The sequence below is a fragment of the Podarcis cretensis genome (assembly GCF_951804945.1).
Source record: "Podarcis cretensis genome assembly, chromosome: 15".
NCBI lineage: Eukaryota > Metazoa > Chordata > Lepidosauria > Squamata > Lacertidae > Podarcis > Podarcis cretensis.
In genome coordinates, this window is record NC_137185.1 from 43847454 (window position 1) to 43865275 (window position 17822).

General features: G+C 48.0%; 1 protein-coding gene across 3 annotated transcripts in view; it reads right to left on the bottom strand.

Annotated features, from left to right (window-relative positions):
* Positions 1-301: 301 nt before the first annotated feature.
* PDLIM2 (PDZ and LIM domain 2) overlaps positions 302-17822 on the bottom strand; it is a 56025-nt gene continuing 38504 nt past the window's right edge. For 2 of the 3 annotated variants that reach the window (XM_079955161.1, XM_079955162.1), the window contains 4 exons: positions 10189-10352; positions 6337-6482; positions 5355-5478; positions 302-1226 (listed from right to left, as the gene is read on the bottom strand). In XM_079955161.1, coding sequence (XP_079811287.1) covers positions 1031-1226; positions 5355-5478; positions 6337-6482; positions 10189-10352 — 630 coding nt within the window. In that variant the 3' untranslated portion in view covers positions 302-1030. The remainder of the gene's footprint in view (positions 1227-5354; positions 5479-6336; positions 6483-10188; positions 10353-17822) is intronic. The other variant, XM_079955163.1, reaches the window with a different exon arrangement.

The following is a 17822-nucleotide window of genomic DNA, read 5'->3' on the forward strand; positions in this document are numbered from 1 at the left end:
ACTTTGCCCTGGGATGTGAGCAGAAGTTGTGTGCCGGCAGCGCAGCAGAACCAGGAGGCCCCATTAGTGAAAGCGTGCCTCAGGTTAAGAACGGTTTCAGGTTAAGAATGGACCTCTGGAACGAATTAAGTTCGTAAGCAGAGGTACCACTGTAAGAGACTCTTGTCCTGTGTGCAACTGCTGAGGGGAGGGTGACATGCTGTTATAAAACCTTAAAATGGAGCTGCAGAGTGAAAAGAGGCTCCTTTCTCCAATCCCCTTCACGCCGGCACAAGCAAGTACATTATACATACATACATACATACATACAATATATATATTATATTTCATATAGAGATCTGGCTGATTATTTTATAGAAGCTTTACAGAGAGTCAGTATTCAAAGCTGCATCCATGCCACCCCAGTACCTAGTGCTTCAGTGACACCCCTAATCTTTCCTCTTCCATCTCTACATTGACACAGGACAGTTGGCAGCTGTGGCAAGAAAGAGGTGCTAGAGACCCAGAAGGGAATAACAAGGCTTAGCTACCCTGCAAGCAGCAAGACCCACTTGGGTTTGGCTTCCATTACCCATGGGCAGGGGTGGGCAGGGGCAGCACCACTGCATTCCATGGGGTGCCCCAAACAGACCCTCTGCAGGCACAGCTTGGCAGAGAGGAAATTTCGGCTATTCCTGCAAATCATCCCTCCGGAAGATGCTTAGTGCCCAATGTGCCCAAGCTTGTGCTATGAAGACATTTGCCCTTCTAAGAAATAGGCCAGAAGCTGAAAATGCCATTTCCCTAGAGGGGCTCCCTGCCTGTTCCCTAGATCCCCGAGCCCTTCTGGCTTCCTCTTCCCTGTATGTCTCAGCAGGCAGAATCCTGGCTGGCTGGGATTGTGCATGAAGCGAAAGGTCTGATAGGCAATCGAGAAAGACCCAGGGACGCCTCTGGAAGTCACACGGACTAGATGTTGGGAAGAAGCCTCCAGGGTGGTAGAAACACCAGCTTCCTTCTTGCTCGGTCTCCTGCATGCCAATGGCGCAGTTTAGGACTGGGAGTAGACGGCTGTGACCGGGCTGCCCCCTGCTGCCCCCTGGTAGCGCTGGCGGGCATGCTTCTCACAGTACATCTCTTCGCCAACCCAGAAGTGGCCCCGCATCTTCAGGTTGAGGCCGCAGTCGGTGCAGATGTAGCAGGAGGGGTGGCGGTAGCGGTTCTCTTGGATTCTCACTGCCTGGGTCCTGCAGGAGACACAGCCGAGGGTGCAGTCAGTGAAACATGACTCAGAGGGGAGTACAGATATGACTGGCACCTGATGCAAACTCTGGAATCTGGTGCCCCATTAAAATTTAATGTTAGCATGTTTAGAGCAAAGTTTCTAGCCCTCAGGATTGTGGAGAAAGTATTGAGAGCATGGGGCAGTGCCAGGAGCATGGGTTGTGTCCAACTACATCCTACTCAAAGTAGGTGCATCAAAATTAATGGATCTAAGCCAGGTATGTCTTAATTTCAATGGGTCTAATCTGAGTAGGGCTAGCATGGGACACAACCCAGTAGATTTAGTTACTTTTGTCATATTAGCCACAACACAATTTACATATAGACACACAAGCATGTGTTATTCTGTGCAATAGTCTCCCCCAACATACACTGCCAAACAAAAGACTGCCACCATCATTTATTATCATCATTTATTATCTTGGTTCAGCCCCCTTCCCCTTTAAACAAATGACTAGGGCAAAATCTCTCTCAGCACTGTGTCCATTCCAGGGAGCCTCCAGCATCCCCCCCCCCCCCCGCTCATGGAGGGCCCATTTGGTTATCCTGGGCAGAATCAGGCAGGTAGGGAGATATTTCGGTTCATGGAATCAGTCGAAGCTTTCCATTTCCTTGCCTTAGGTACACGCAGTGCCACAACCGAGCTTTTTCTGTGTCTCTTTTCAACCCAACAGAACAACACTTTTCTTCTTGCTTCTATGCTGTCCCAAGATGAGAACCAAAGTTTGTTGCACCTTAAAAATGAGTTACACCTTCATTTCTCTCCAGTATATAAAATTGTAAGGAGTTGGCATGCTAGCACTCTTGTGTGCATGTGCAGCCAGCCGTGAGTGACAGCTCTCCCTTCCTATTGTTCTCCCCTGTAGGTGTGAAGGGAGGGAGCAGCTTGGGTGGGCAGGTGTGTGAGTGAGAGGAAGCCAGCGAGCTCAGGAGAGCCTGCCATCGCAGCCAAGGGGAAGCCTGGAAAGTCTGAGGGTGTGTGATGATGCACACATGCAGAACTTTGCCTGTGAGGGAACAGCTTTGGTAGGCATGTGGCTGAGTGAGAGTGGCAGCCTTGAGGGGAGCGTGGGCCCCTGCTGAGGGCTAGGCAGACAGCAATGCCTTTCCCTCCATATATGTGAAGGGGCACAAGTGCACGGCTGACTCACCTATGAGGCAACGTGAGGCAACTGCTTCAGATGGCAGGAGACACAGTGACAGCAGATCCATATTCCAAGGAATGCACTGCCCACTGCTGCTGCGGCAGTGGCAGCAACATCTGTGACACACTCCTTAGAAGCAAGATTCCCCCCCCCCGCAGCCCCCTCATGCCCCCTCTACAGCAGCCGCTGGGTGAAGAGAAGGCACTGCTGGTCTGCTCCCAACCTTGTTCCCAGTATAGATCTTTATTCTCGCCTTGTTCCTGATGTAGATCTTCCTCTCTGGTGGGGGAACCATTTTGAGGTTTGCCTCAGGTGCCAAAGTGGACTGAGGCAGCCCTGTGTGTGCAAAGGGGGCTGCAGAATAGAAGCTAGAGGGGGGGTGCAAGAGAGAAAGATGGAGAGAAGTATTAAGTTGTCTGTACATGTGTGCATGGGTGTGAGAGAAAGGGGGTATGAATGTGTGTCTGTGAGGGAAAGACTTTTTTATGTGGGTGGGTGGGAGGGAGGGAGGGAGGGAGGGAGTACCACATCAGGTTCCTTGAGTTGGAGTACCAACTTAGATCAAAGTTAGTCCTTAGTACCAAGCGGTGTCCCATCTATGGAATGCCCTCCCCTTGGAAGTATGACGGGTGCTGACACTTTTGCCAGGTAAAGACCTACCTGTTTCCCCAAACTTTTGTGGGGTGCAAGTATGTATCTGCCACTGCAATTAAGAGCCACAGGTGGTGCCATTTCAAGGAGGGCGTCATTATTGATTTTTTAATAGATGTGATAGGTTTTTGCTTGCTGTTTAATTGTCTTTAGGATTTGCTTTACTATTTACCTGGGATTACATGATGAAGGACAAACTATAAATCTCTTAACTAATTAAATAAACCTTTGGAAATGTAATCAAGCACCGTAACCATTTGGCCTCCTCAGCGCAATGGATGGAGTGTTTGCTCTGCGTCTGGTTCAGCCACAAAAACTTATTCAGCAACATGGGACCTGCCACTCTCTCTCAGTCCAACCATCTCAGGTGGTTGTTTCAAGGAGAAAATGTGGGAATGTGCTGCCCTGAATTTAGAGGGAGACTGGGGGATACAAATGTAATCAGTAATGAAAAGCAAAGATAGTAGGACCCATATTTGCCCATAGATTTGCATATATAATGGCATATATTTTTGTTACTGAAAAAATTCTATGGCATTTCCACTGCAGTAAACAAAAAATTCCCAGTAGAGTGTTTTCTCTGTGGCAGAACCTAAATTGTAGAATTTCCTCTCCACAGAGATGTGTTTTGCTTCAACATTGCATAGCTCCCACTGTATGCTGAAGACACTCCTTTTCACACTGGCCTAAGAATCATAGAATCATAGAATCCTAGAGTTGGAAGAGACACAAGGGCCGTCGAGTCCAACCACCTGCCAAGCAGGAAACACCATTAGAGCACTCCTGACATATGGTTGTCAAGCCTCTGCTTAAAGACCTCCAAAGAAGGAGACTCCACCACACTCCTTGGCAGCAAATTCCACTGTCGAACAGCTCTTACTGTCAGGAAGTTCTTCCTAATGTTTAGGTGGAATCTTCTTTCTTGTAGTTTGGATCCATTGCTCCGTGTCCGCTTCTCTGGAGCAGCAGAAAACAACCTTTCTCCCTCCTCTATGTGACATCCTTTTATATATTGGAACATGGCTATCATATCACCCCTTAACCTCCTCTTCTCCAGGCTAAACATGCCCAGCTCCCTTAGCCGTTCCTCATAAGGCATCGTTTCCAGGCCTTTGACCATTTTGGTTGCCCTCCTCTGGACACGTTCCAGTTTGTCAGTGTCCTTCTTGAACTGTGGTGCCCAGAACTGGACACAGTACTCCAGGTGAAGTCTGACCAGAGCAGAACACAGTGGCACTATTACTTCCCTTGATCTAGATGCTATACTCCTATTGATGCAGCCCAGAATTGCATTGGCTTTTTTAGCTGCCACGTCACACTGTTGGCTCATGTCAAGTTTGTGGTCAACCAAGACTCCTAGATCCTTTTCACATGTACTGCTCGCAAGCCAGGTGTCACCCATCTTGTATTTGTGCCTCTCATTTTTTTTGCCCAAGTGCAATACTTTACATTTCTCCCTGTTAAAATTCATCTTGTTTGTTTTGGCCCAGTTCTCTAATCTGTCAAGGTCATTTTGAAGTGTGATCCTGTCCTCTGGGGTGTTAGCCACCCCTCCCAGTTTGGTGTCATCTGCAAATTTGATCAGGATGCCCTTGAGTCCATCATCCAAGTCGTTGATAAAGATGTTGAATAAGACCGGGCCCAAGACAGAACCCTGTGGCACCCAATACATATATTTTGGGATCCACTCTATTCTTCTGATTATTATCTTCTGATTGTAAAATGATTTAACCACTTTCAGTATTGTATTTTTATATTTCTATAATCTACCCTGGGACCATACAGTGAATAGCAGGTAAAAAATTTCCTCATCATCAATGCAATAATAGCCCCATAGCTTTTTGGCAATTTCCCTACTCTTCAGCCACCAAGTTCATTTCAAATGGCCACAGTGAACTTTCACAGGCTCCAAATTGCAGTTCTGGCCTCTGCCCAGAAGATGGCAATGCATAACTGGTCCCCCACTGTGGTTATAATACCATGAAAGTGTAGACTGGCAAAGGTCTCCTCGGATTCAGCTACATTCCTCACAATAATACGTTTTGAATGCGTTATAAACATCCAACACCAGATGGTGCCAGAGAGCAAAAAGGAGTTTATATGGATTTTTACATAGGCTCCCCCCCCCCCTTTTGTTGTAATGATTTAATTTCTGACTTATTTATAGTGTTTTAAACCTGTGTCTAGATCCAGCCCCGCTCTGCTTATGGCCAACAGCCCATCTCTTATCCCTCCAGAACAGCACCAGGCAGCCCTTCCACAGCAGCATCCCATCCGAGGGAGAGAAACACTCACGTGATACTGCTGCCACACTTCTCACACACATGCAGCTTCTGGGCGCCACCGGCCGTGGAACTGCTGACCGGCTTCTGTGTGCCCCCGGGAGACAGCGGGCTGGGAAAGTGAGTCACGGAGCCCCCTGCCAAAGCAACCAAGAGGGCACATCAGGATTCAGAGGCAGGCTGGCAACAGATTGTAAATAATGTGCAGCCCTGTGCACATCTCCTCAGAGCGTTAGTGTGTTTCATGAACCTTCTTTCCAGGTAAGTGTGTATAGGATTGCAGACTTAATCTAGTGAAGCAAAATTTTCATCATTCCCACAAACCCCTCAGTATTAATTGCCTTTTAAAAAGCATTAAAGCCAGATACACTGTAAACTAATAAAGCCGTAGATAATCTACTAATGGTCAGAAGGAAAATGCAATATTTAATGTTTTCTTTATTTCCCTTCATAACAGTACCAAAACAGACTCTATCACAAACAATTCATTCACAGAGTAATGGATTAATGTTTGCCATCAACAAGTTGTGGGCAGAAGGTCTCAGGTTCAAGCCCAGGTCAGGCTGGGAGAAACCTCTGTTTGAGATCCTGGAAAGCCACGTCCAGTCAGTATAGATAACACCACAGCTAGATGGACCAAGAATGTTACTCAGCATTAGGCAGCTTCCTAGGTTTCTAATTTTTAGTTGATTAACCTGCTAATTCAAAGTTGCAGTCCTGTACAGAAAACTTGGGCCACCTGTCTCTTGGTCTTTGCCTTCAACTACAAAAGTATTCTCATGGACTCACACACAACCTCAGCATTTACTGGCGCCTTAGATGAAAAAAAGCAGAGTTTCAAGCAAACAGTGTGGGACAAGAAGACAGACCAAACCAGAAGCATTAGGAAGTATTTCACACCACATTTTATGGTGGTGGCTGCATTTTGCCTGCTACTTCCAAGTCCAAAGAAACACAATTTTCCTGCTTTCCTTCCCAGCGACCTCGACCCTCACCTTTTTCATCCAACTCCAGAGCTACTTGGAGCAAGCGGAAGGTGCTGGATTGCCGCGGCAGAGCCCTGGTTTCACGATTTTCTTGCATCATTTTGTAGACCTCCGAGTCCCCTTCCAAATGGCGCATGGCTGGCTCTGTATCCAGACTGGAAAGAGAGAGAGAGAGAGAAAAGAAAGAAATGCAGCCAGTCTGTCCTGGAAGAGGAAAAATACCTCAGGCTTTTTATATCCCAGGAGGACAGGACAAACCAGTCTTCCATCACCAACATAATTCTGCCGAGCTTTCAGGAAGAGGTGGGACCAGGAGAGATCCAGAAAGAGGCACACCTGAACACCGTTTCAGAACAACAGGGGCTCAGTAGAAGGATGCAGGATTCCAGAGGGTTTGCTGTGAGCAGGCGCAAGGAGAGAAATGGGAGCCTTTTCTTCTTTCTTCTATCCCATTTTGCCACCTGAGGCGAAAGGGGAGGGTGCTGCCCCACCCCCACCCCTGCCCTCACCAATGCCTTGCTTGCTGCCCCCCCCCCAGCCACAGGAGAAGTGAGGAAAAGTGGTGGTAGTGGCAGAATCACAGGATTGTAGAATGGTAGAGCTGGAAGGGACCTCAAGGGTCATCTAGTCCAACCCCTGCAATGCAGAAATGGTGAGATGGAATGTCACATGAACTCCGCAGGGTGTTGCTGGAAGCTGCCGCCGCTTCTCCTAACTTCTCTGGTTGTGGCGGGAGGGGCGGGTGCTGCCTGTAGGGGCTCTGCCCCTCGAGATTCCATTGCCCGCTGCAGCTGCCTCAGTCCACCTCCTGGATGCACTGGCCCTGGCTCCAGGTAAGCCAGGACTTCAGAAAACGGAAATGGTCCCTTCACTGACTCAGAGAAGCATCCCAGCCCCTCCTCATTTCGAGTCCTGGCTGTGGAGTTGCCCTGCCAGCCCCTCTCCTAGGACCCCTTCGTGTTCTCCTGGCCCCAAGCCCTTTGAGGTCTTCTCAGACAAACATACCTCCGGGAAAGGGAGCAGAGAGCAACAGCAGCAGGAAATGTCCCACCCTGGGAAGGAGGCTCCACCTGCTGTTTCCAGGCAGGTATACTGACCCTCAAGGGCTCAGTGTTTTAGCAGGAACTGAATTCTGCTCCCCCTCACCTCCAGAGAGATTTCCTTTCCTGCTTGCCTGTCTCCAGACCTGATCAGGCTCACTCTCCTGAGAGTGCAGGTCGAACACACCCTGCCTGACACACCTGCCCAGCCTCTAGACTTGTCAGCAGCATCAAATTAACCCTCACCTGCCCAGCCTCACAGCAGGAGAACATAAAAACATAGGGGAGACTGCTGAATCAGGCAAGTGCTCCATCTATCTCCAGCATCCTGCTCTCTCGGTGGCCAGCGAGATGCTTGTGGGAAGCCCCCAAGCAGGCTCGGAGCAGAAGAACCACCCTCTCCCCTCCTGGATTCCCCAGGAACCGGTATTCTGAAGCAGGGCTGCCTCCAACCATGAAGGCAGAGCTGCTGGCAGCCTTATCCTCCAGGGAATTGTCTAATCCTCTTTTAAAGCCGTCTGCGTTGGTGGCTATCGCTGCCTCCTGTGGGAGCCTGTGCTGCAAGAAGCACTTTCTTTTATCTGTCCTGAACGTGGATGTCCGCAACTTCTAGTGTTACGAGAAAGGAGACAAAAAGTTCTCTCTCCACCTTCTGCAGGCAACGCACAATGGTATAAGCCTCTGTCATAACTCCTTCTTTCTAAGGCTTTCCCTGAAGAGCAAAGTAGGCCAACACCCTGCTTCCAGGAAAACAAGAGATAAGCTGTGTATACATCACCTGCTTAAAATGCAGCAAGGTCCTTCTTTTTCACTGCATTTCAAACCACATTTGCATATTGTGTGTACATTGGCACAGTTTGATGTGTATGTTAATCTCCCACTATATGTTCATACCAGTGGGCTGAGATATCTTTACCCTGTAAGCAGTTCTCAATTAAGATCAAAGCAGGTTCGGGGGGGGGGGGAAACACATCAAAGTGTAGCATTTCACATGAAAGGTCAGGACAGATGTGCCTTGTGGCCAATGTGTGTTTTCGTGGCTTCCTCAACCAGCAGTGGGAAGGGTCTGCATGCAGAGTCAACAGGGGTATATACAAAGCCATCTGCCTCTGGTCTCCACCTAAGGAAATAGCCTGGGAACAATAGTGAGGGTCTATGGGGGTATTTGTAGAATTCGTATTCTAGGCAGAGAAAGCAGAAACCACCCTAAAGTTCTGGCTGAGTTTGCTGCTTGGTGACCCAGGGAGAGACTCTGGCTGTGTTCACACACTTGTTTACTGTGCATTCGCTGCATAATGTGAACACTCCCTAGAACTGCATCAAAGTGGTTTGCCTGGTTGTTTTTTTTTTTGGGGGGGGGGAGCATTTTGGCTCCCCCCCAAAGTAGGTGACGTGACTTCAGGGAGGTTTGGGACTGAAATGTCTGCCCCAATTCTCAGGTTGCCATTGCAATTTTTTCCAGATGGAGCCTGGGACATTGAGGTGGGGGGCGAGTTCCTGCTCAGAAGAATCCAACCGCTCACCCCACTCCTTTGGCTCAGAGGGTGTTTTATGCGAGGACAACAAAGTCCTTTCTACCCCTGTCCCAGATCAGAGAGCAATTTTATTTCGAGAACCTTTTGCAGGCTGCTTGGAGAACTTCTGAGGCTACAGAAATAAAAGAAGCAGCAAACAAACAACAAAGCAGGGCCCTTGGTCACCCTACACTACAGCTGCTTGGTGGTGAAGACAGAGGGATGCGCATTGGCAGTGGCACTGCCCTTGAACTCTGACCCCCACCCACTCCTGTCTGCCAACACCACAGAAGCCCATAGAAGTGAAGAACCAATGTACATAGCTGTCAACTTTTCGCTTTTCTTGTGAGGAATCCCATTCGGAATAAGGGAATTTCCCTTAAAAAAGGGAAAACGTTGACGTCTATGGGGCCTGAAAGGCAGGAATCACTCTACCCTAGTGCAAACAAGGTTTCTGTGTTTTGAGAAGTTCCTGCTCTGCTAGCTCTCCCTATACTGAATGCATGGACCCTGGCACCTGGAAGCACTCTTAAGTGTCATTTTGCTCTGGCAGCTTCTCATACATGATTTCAGCAATTTTCGGAAATAGATGCTTCCAGAGAATCCATTTACAGTGGTACCTCGGGTTACAGACGCTTCAGGTTACAGACTCAGCTAACCCAGAAATAGTACCTGGGGTTAAGAACTTTGCTTCAGGATGAGAACAGAAACCATGCTCCGGTGGCGTGGTGGCAGCTGGAGGCCCCATTAGCTAAAGTGGTGCTTCAGGTTAAGAACAGCTTCAGGTTAAGAACGGACCGCCGGAACAAATTAAGTACTTAACCCGAGGTACCACTGTATTGAACATTCATCCTGGTTAGTTTGTAGGGAGATTAGACTTTGTTGCCTATCTAAGGAGAACTCACTCCAATTCGTCTGCAGGAAGGTCAGATGAAACTGAGTTTAAAGCAAATGTTATCTCACACTTTTGCACTACCCTGTCACTTTCCTTATTGCAAATGTCTGATCTATTAGGGAAATGGGTTAGTTCTGTGGATGAAATCCAAAACAGTTTTTTTTATTAGGACTTATTTGTATTGGATTAGATTGTTCTAAGATGTGTTGTACATTTGTCGTACACTTTGTTGGTTCTTCAGTTGGTAAACTGCCTCATGTATATAAAAAGAGGGTATACAAACTAAAAGTGGTGATGATGATGATGATGATGAACCTGAATTGGCTGCTATGTGACTGAATCCCACCCCAAAACAGACGGTCTGAAAGCATCCTTAGCCACTAGGCAACAGCAGGTAAGCTAGACAGATTACCTGTAACGGCGCTGGTAGGAAGAGGAGTTCCTGTCCTGGCCCTTCCTGATCTCCCATGGGTTGCGAGGTGAATATGCTCCAGGGGACGGAGATCCGTTTAATGGAAGCAGAACTGTAACTGGAGATCCACCAGAGCGGCTGCTGCTCCTTCGCTCCTGCAGCTGGTGCAGAAAGAGATGGGGCTGGGTGTAAATGCATTCTGAAGGAAAGGAGGGGCCCAAGGAGCCTCTCAGCCTCAGGAAGATTAAGTGACCATCACACATTATAGGACTTGGCCCCATAAAAATAAGCAGTTGCTACACAACCCATATTGCCAAAATAAGAGGAGTATACACAACCAGGGGTGAGAGCAGCCAAACAATCCAAACTCAGCACCAGGGAAAACTGTGTAAATGACACAAATTTGATAAAATAATGGGGGGGGGGGAGAGAGAAGAACTGAGATAGAAAGACATAGACAAGAAGTTTCACCCCTAACCACAGGAATCTAATTCAGCCAACTTCCTGGTTTTTGAGGTTTTTGAGGTTGAGCATGAACACCAACCTGTCAAACATGTTTTTGGGCTAGAAACTTGCCTGTGTGGTGTATCAGTTAAGAGAGTTGGACTAGGACTGGGTAGACCCAAATTCAAATCCCCATTCAGCCACAAAACATACAGTTCAAGAAGGACACTGACAAACTGGAACGTGTCCAGAGGAGGGCAACCAAAATGGTCAAAGGCCTGGAAACGATGCCTTAGGAGGAACGGCTAAGGGAGCTGGGCATGTTTAGCCTGGAGAAGAGGAGGTTAAGGGGTGATATCATAGCCATGTTCCAATATATAAAAGGATGTCACATAGAGGAGGGAGAAAGGTTGTTTTCTGCTGCTCCAGAGAAGCGGACACGGAGCAATGGATCCAAACTACAAGAAAGAAGATTCCACCTAAACATTAGGAAGAACTTCCTGACAGTAAGAGCTGTTCGACAGTGGAATTTGCTGCCAAGGAGTGTGGTGGAGTCTCCTTCTTTGGAGGTCTTTAAGCAGAGGCTTGACAACCATATGTCAGGAGTGCTCTGATGGTGTTTCCTGCTTGGCAGGGGGTTGGACTCGATGGCCCTTGTGGTCTCTTCCAACTCTAGGATTCTATGATTCTAGGGTGACCTTGGGCCAGAACACACACACTCTCAGCCTAACAGACTTAAAGGGAAGTTATGAAGATATAGCTATGGTGGGAGAGAGAGGAATGCATGCCCTCTTGAGCTCCTCAGAAGAAAGAGGGGATATAAATGCAATACATAAATAAAATGCTAACACAGCGGTGGGCACAGAAACAAGCCGAGATTTTCTTGAAGGTTAACTGTGTACCTAATATCACAATCTGCCCCCATGGAATTGCAGCACACTCAATCCCCAACAAACTCTCACCCTCCCTCTTACACACACGTGTCGGAACAAGATCCTGAAAGTTTTTGTCCATCACCACCACTACAATTCCCCATTGTGAATCTATCCCCCCAAAACATGCTTGCAGACCAAAATACACACTGCTGGCAGCAGATTGCCCACCCAGAAGATATGTTCTACTCCTCTGCCATATAATACTGGAAGGAGGTCACAGTCAAAGGTGAGTGTTAAAAACAAAAGGTAATTAATATATTGCTACCTGAACTGAAGAAAAGCTGGATTCTTTTAACTATGTGCATTTGCTTCTATTGGGATATTTTGTAAAAAAAAAGTTTTGCTAGCCACAGGGATAGGTGAATCATGGGAATCATGCAAAGTTCAAATTGTACAGTCTCATGAGATACTTTGCACTTCCACTTTGGAGCCAAACTGATCCAGCAGATGAGACTTTGTCTTATGTCTGGGAAGCTGAGCCCCATGTCCGTCTTGGAGCTGCTCTGTGAAATCAGAAGTGATAGAGCAGAACAATAGGACTACAGCGTTCATTGTTGCAATAGTCCTCCCGTGTCCTCTCATGGCTTTTAAGGACCGTCCACATGATACTTCATCATAAGGAAACTCTACAAGCAATTTGGGAGGGTCCCCAAGGCAAGATGCACTTTGCATTACAGCAGGGCAAGGAGTCATTATAAGCTTGTTCTGAGGATACAGCAGGAGAGTTGTACACAGACTTGAATGGGGCTAAAGTTAAACAGGTTAACCCTACATTGAACTCATTTCCTGCAAGGGTGTGGAGAGGGGGCAGAAGAAGAAGTTTGCACATTCTTGTGTCCATAACTCATCCTTGAGCTAAAACAATCAATGCCTAAAGCCTTTGGGTGGACACATTCAACTGCCCAACAGAGTGATGTGTTGTCCAAAAATCCTTTCCACAACCTTCATGCTTCTCTGTTTCAGGGCATGCACCAACCACAAGGGGGAGCCCCACACCTTCAAAAGACACTTTCCAGTTGCTAATTGGGAAGAAGCAGAACAGATGAAGGGGAAGAAGGGGGCACAGAAGCGAGGGGGCCAGTGGGGAAAGAGAAGGGTGGAAACCTGACTCGGGGCTCTTTGCTGCGCCCCCTTTCACTGACTGTGGCAACTAGGTGCTGAAAACATGATTGCCAGGAGGCAGTTGAGCAACACCATCCCTGCTGATCCACAGTTCCCAGAAGCATGGTGCCCAGACTGGAAGCAGCAGCAGGACTGAGAGGTTTTGGCCAGAGCTTCAGGAAGTGAGCATCAGTCAGGAGCACCAGAAAGGAATCTCCAGAGCTCTCAGAATGGTATGGGCATAGGCTTCTGTGCAGGTATCCCTCCCTCCCACCCGACTGTCTTTATAACACCCCAGGCATGCCAGCTCTAGGGGGTGGAGGTGTCTTCAGCCCCCTCAATATGTGTTTGAAGGGGGTCCACCCTCCACAATGTTGAGGGGGCCGGCCCAATGTTGCGGAAGACTGCACTGGTCAGGAGACTGTGTGACGTCATGTATGCGCAATGCACGCCAGGCCCCTGAAATACTGGGGGCACCTGGCGCCTCTGCAGCACCTCAGTAGAAATCTCTGGCTCCCTGGGGCTACTTTGCCCAGCAGAACTGAGCTCCTTCCACCCCACCCTGGGCAATCAGAGCTCAGCATGTGCTCCTTGCTCAGCCCTGTTTTGCACCAGGCCCCATCCATCACCAGCAGACGGCCTCCAGAACGTTGCCTGTGAGGGAATGTGGCCCTCAGGCTGAACAAGGGCCCAGGACTGCCTGCTGGGAGCCTGAAGGGCCCTGCCCTGCCTCTCTCCACCTGGCCTGACAGGCTCCATAAAGGGCTGCTGCTGCTGCTGCCGCTCGACAGAGAGGGCTCCTCTTTTAACATTGCTTTTATTTTTTATCTATGTCATTTTAAATTGTTATTGATATTAATGTTGTATTTTTAGTTTTAGATTTTCTGATTTATGTGGAAATGTTTTCCATTTGGTTGCGTACCTTTTGATGTGTTTTATTTATTGTTTATGACCTTTGTTATGTTGGTAATTATGTAAATCTTGTCATGTTGTAAGCCGCCTTGAGCATTGTTTTAACTTTGGAAAAGCGGCATACAAATAAAATGATGATGATGGTTTGGTAGATCCCTGGTCCAATCCAGCACAAGGCTCTTGACAAGATGCACCACGGGGGTCACGAGTGGCACAGGCGGCAGGAGCTGGTGGGACAGTGTAGCGGAAGACCACGTGCAGGCAGCCAAGTCCCGGGCGCCTCCAGTTAAAAGCATCCGGTGATGGGAGAGGCCTCTGCTGATGACCCTGGAGAGGCCCTGCCGGTTGGAGTGCACGATACAAGGTCTCCCTGGATGGCTCAAGACAACTTCTTCTCCTATGTGGCAACACTTGAATTGCTGGGAGAGGTCTTCTGGGGATTTAGAGCACAGTATCACCAGTATGTGAATGGCAATGTTACCAAACTCTCTCCTTCCATCCCATTGCATGGAGACTGATGAGGTTTCTGAGGCAATTCCTGAGGTTAGTCATGGACTGGTTAGGTCACACTGGGCGTAGAGCAGATCAGAAGGGTCCAATCTCTTTGCAAGCAAATCAGGATGAGAGCTGAATGAACAGGTTGTCTGTGTGCTCCCAGGCCCTAAGTGAGGCAGCAGCTTGGGCAGAACACACTGAAGGGAAGGAAGTCTCTACCCAGCAATCCAGGGAAAGTCACCAGAACATAGACAGGTAAGAGCAACAGGCACCATGCAGAAACACATCCCACATCCCACCCTTCCAGTGTCCTGCTGCTCTTCCGTTCCTCTCTTCTGCTGTGTGACGTCTACCCATCTTTTCCCACCCCCAAGCAGCTTGATATTTGGAAGGCTCGGCACTGCTGCTAGCCCAAATGATAGAATTTCCTTACCCGCTGCATCTGCTCCTGTTTAAAGGCCTTGAAGATGGAAGAAAGAAGAAAGGCCTTCCTAACTAGAAGCAAATGTTTTGGGAAGCAGCAGAGTGCAAGGGAATTGATAGGAACACAGCAATCAGGGTTGCGTAGGATCTCCATTCTCAACAATGCCACACCGACCCAACAAAGGGGAGATTTCCCCTTCCCTGCCAATCTGCTCAAAGGAGATTTCAGCTGGACCTCAGCAAAGACTTGATTCCTTGGTTCCAGAGTGCCCACCCATCTAGCCCACAGAGACACTGTCAGTTCCAAGGAATAATGAAACCCATGCAAAGATCCAGCCTAGGCCTACATACCATTCCATGGAGCTTTGCTAAGTGACTCCACTGGCCTAACCTTGGAGACCTACCAAACACAAACACACACACCCCAAACACATTTAAGGTTACCAACTCTGAATAATAATAAAAAATAGTCACAAACCCTCATGCTTTGGTAGAGCCTGGAAGACTGGGGTTAGAGCTAGGAGACTGATGTCAGAGATGGAACAGAAGCTGAGGTTTACTGCTATGCCTTTTCAGACATGAGGGCAGGTTACTCTACAGAAGACAGCATTACTGATCAGGCCAACAAGAGAAAGACTGATTGCCAAGTCTAAGAAGCTTAGGCAAACATTGGAGCAGAATGGCCCATCAATAGCTATTAGACATCATTGTCTATCACTGTATGAGAGTTGCTGGGGCAGCAACAATGTGGGCAGCTACTGACTTTGTGCCCTGCTTATTAGCTTCCTGGAAGCACCAAACTAGTCCCGTGGGCTCACTATAGAAAGACTCTGGCTCTTTTCATAGGGATGGTCCATTGATCTGTCCAAGCCAGAACACTAGGGCTGGCCCAAGACAAGTTGACCCCTGAGGCAGACCACACATGGCGTGGGTGAGTGAGCATCTATAGCAGGAACAAGGGGTGGGATGGGGGATGGGGAATAAAGATCTACAACAGGATCTGCTGCCCCGTGGATTCTGCCGTCTCAGCTCACCTCCTGAGTGGGCCAGCCCTGTAGAAGACACATGCCTAAACATGCACCCACTTGCCACCTTTCTTTGCACCCAAACTTTCCAACTGTGAACACCAGGAAGAACAGAAACAGACTGACAGCCTGCAGCCAGTTCCTCCTTAATTTGGGGCTCACGTAAGAAATGTAACACTTTTAGGTTAATTACTGCTCTGCATCTGAAGAACTGCACGGCCAAGGAATTTTTCTGGGGAAAATAAGATAAGAGGAAACCAACGAGGCCTAAGCCTCATTTAACCACCCTCCAACACTCAAATCTCAGCCCCCACCACTGATGCAACCACTGGGTAGGGAGGAGGCCAACCAATGGGGCCAAGAGCTAAAGCAAATAAATGCAAAAAAGGAAAGAAAAACATGACAGAGAAGCCAAGGGGTTGAGGGGCTGGGGTGAGCCAGGTGCCAGCTGGCAAGCACTGTGCTCTGGGGCCAACCTCCCTTCCCAATTTGGGCTTGAAAAATAGGCCCAGAACGTAGAAAAAGCAGAGGGCGGCCAGCCCTGGAGCCAAAGCAAGCAAACAAACAGCAGCACCCAGCCCAAGAGCTGTAACAGGAGAGCGAGATGCCAGGACACATGGGCAAGGAATCAGGAGGCTCAACAAAGACCATAGGAAGAGAGGGAGGACAGGGGCATTCCAGAAGGATCACCCAGGAAACTGGCTAGGAAGCTCACTGACAGGTCCAGAAAGGTCTTGACATCTGTAGCATGTCTAGGGAGCATGAAAGCATCCTGAAATAATTATTAATGGCAAATCAACCTTTGTATAGTACTTTTGAGTCTCACCTGCACTAACTAGGTGTAATCCATACAACAACCTTGCAGGTAACTTGGAATTATTAATCCCATGCCACAGGCGGGGGAGACAGAGAGAATGGCGTGTGACACCAGCTCACTCTCACTTTGCTTTACAACAACCTAAGACTAATGGGTTTGGATTGCAGGAGTGCAGAGGAGGGCTTTGCTAGTATGAAATCCTCTATGACTACCAACTAAGTCTAACCTGAGCCCTATTAAACGTTAAGACCAGCCTGTCTGGTCTTATTTCTGTGAAGATCAGGATTAAATTGGCCAAAGGTAGTGGTGGTAAGCTTTATATTTTAATGTTGTTGTTTTTTATAATGTTCTGTTGTGGTGGACTGGAGTGGGACTTTGCTTTTGACACCCACCTAAAACCTTCAAGACAGTGCAGCCCAAAAGCAAAATTCTGCAATTTAAATTATGCAAACAGGGCAGACATGCTTCAATGAACTTAATTTACATGCTTCATTTCATTGCACAATCTGGAACTGTCCCCACCCCCATCTCTCTCTCAGGAACTGGCATTGGGATTCACAAAAAACATGGGTCCAAGGAAGAGAAAATATTTGTGTAAGATAGAAAGAGAGGAGGATAGGATGGCATGTGTGTGCATTGCAGGGGGCGGGGGAGGGGGAATACTGGAAAATGTTCCTGTTGAAGAAGCCAGAGACAACCTGATCACCAAGGCCCCTCTGGTCTTTAAGCATTTGAAAAGCAAAGAACTGCCCACATATTGTTAAGTTCTCGATGCTATCATAAAGATTAAAATGATGATGGGCTTGTTTTAAGAAACCAGAACTATGCAAATTCTGTAGAGTTTAGCCACCGTCTGCACTGGAAGCTCTCTCTTTCTCTTTCATGTTCAATGTGCCATGAGAAGCCATAGATCCTCTGTGCATATCCACACCTGCGGCCTTTTCAGCTCTCACCCCAACTATAAACAAAACTGAAACACATGTCACAGAATAATAGAATCATAGAACTGTAGAGTTGGAAGGGATTCAGAGGGTCATCTAGTCCAACCCCCTGCAAGGCAGGAAGCTCAATGTCAATTTGTTCAATAGAGAGAAGGCTCACAATTCCTTCTCAAAGAAGCAATTGAGAGATACAGTACCGAAACAAAATGGAGCTAGAAGATGGCAAGAGGATCCTGTGAATCTCTCTCTCTCTCTCTCTCTCTCTCTCTCTCTCTCTCTCTCTCTCATTCTCTCACTGTCTCTGATGTCGTTGCAAGTAAAAACTCAATATAAATTCTTGAAAGCTACGAGCTGCTGACGTTACAGGAGATGCTCAGCTGAATAGTGTTACAGGCTCCACTGCAAAGCTGTCTCAGGACTGAGGGTTTGCCACAGAACACAAGCTCCCCCCCCCCCCCGCCCCCGCAAAATAACAACACAAGCAGGTCCCTTTGGCAAAAGCAGACAGGGGGGTTGCTTTGAATAGACACATTAATAGATC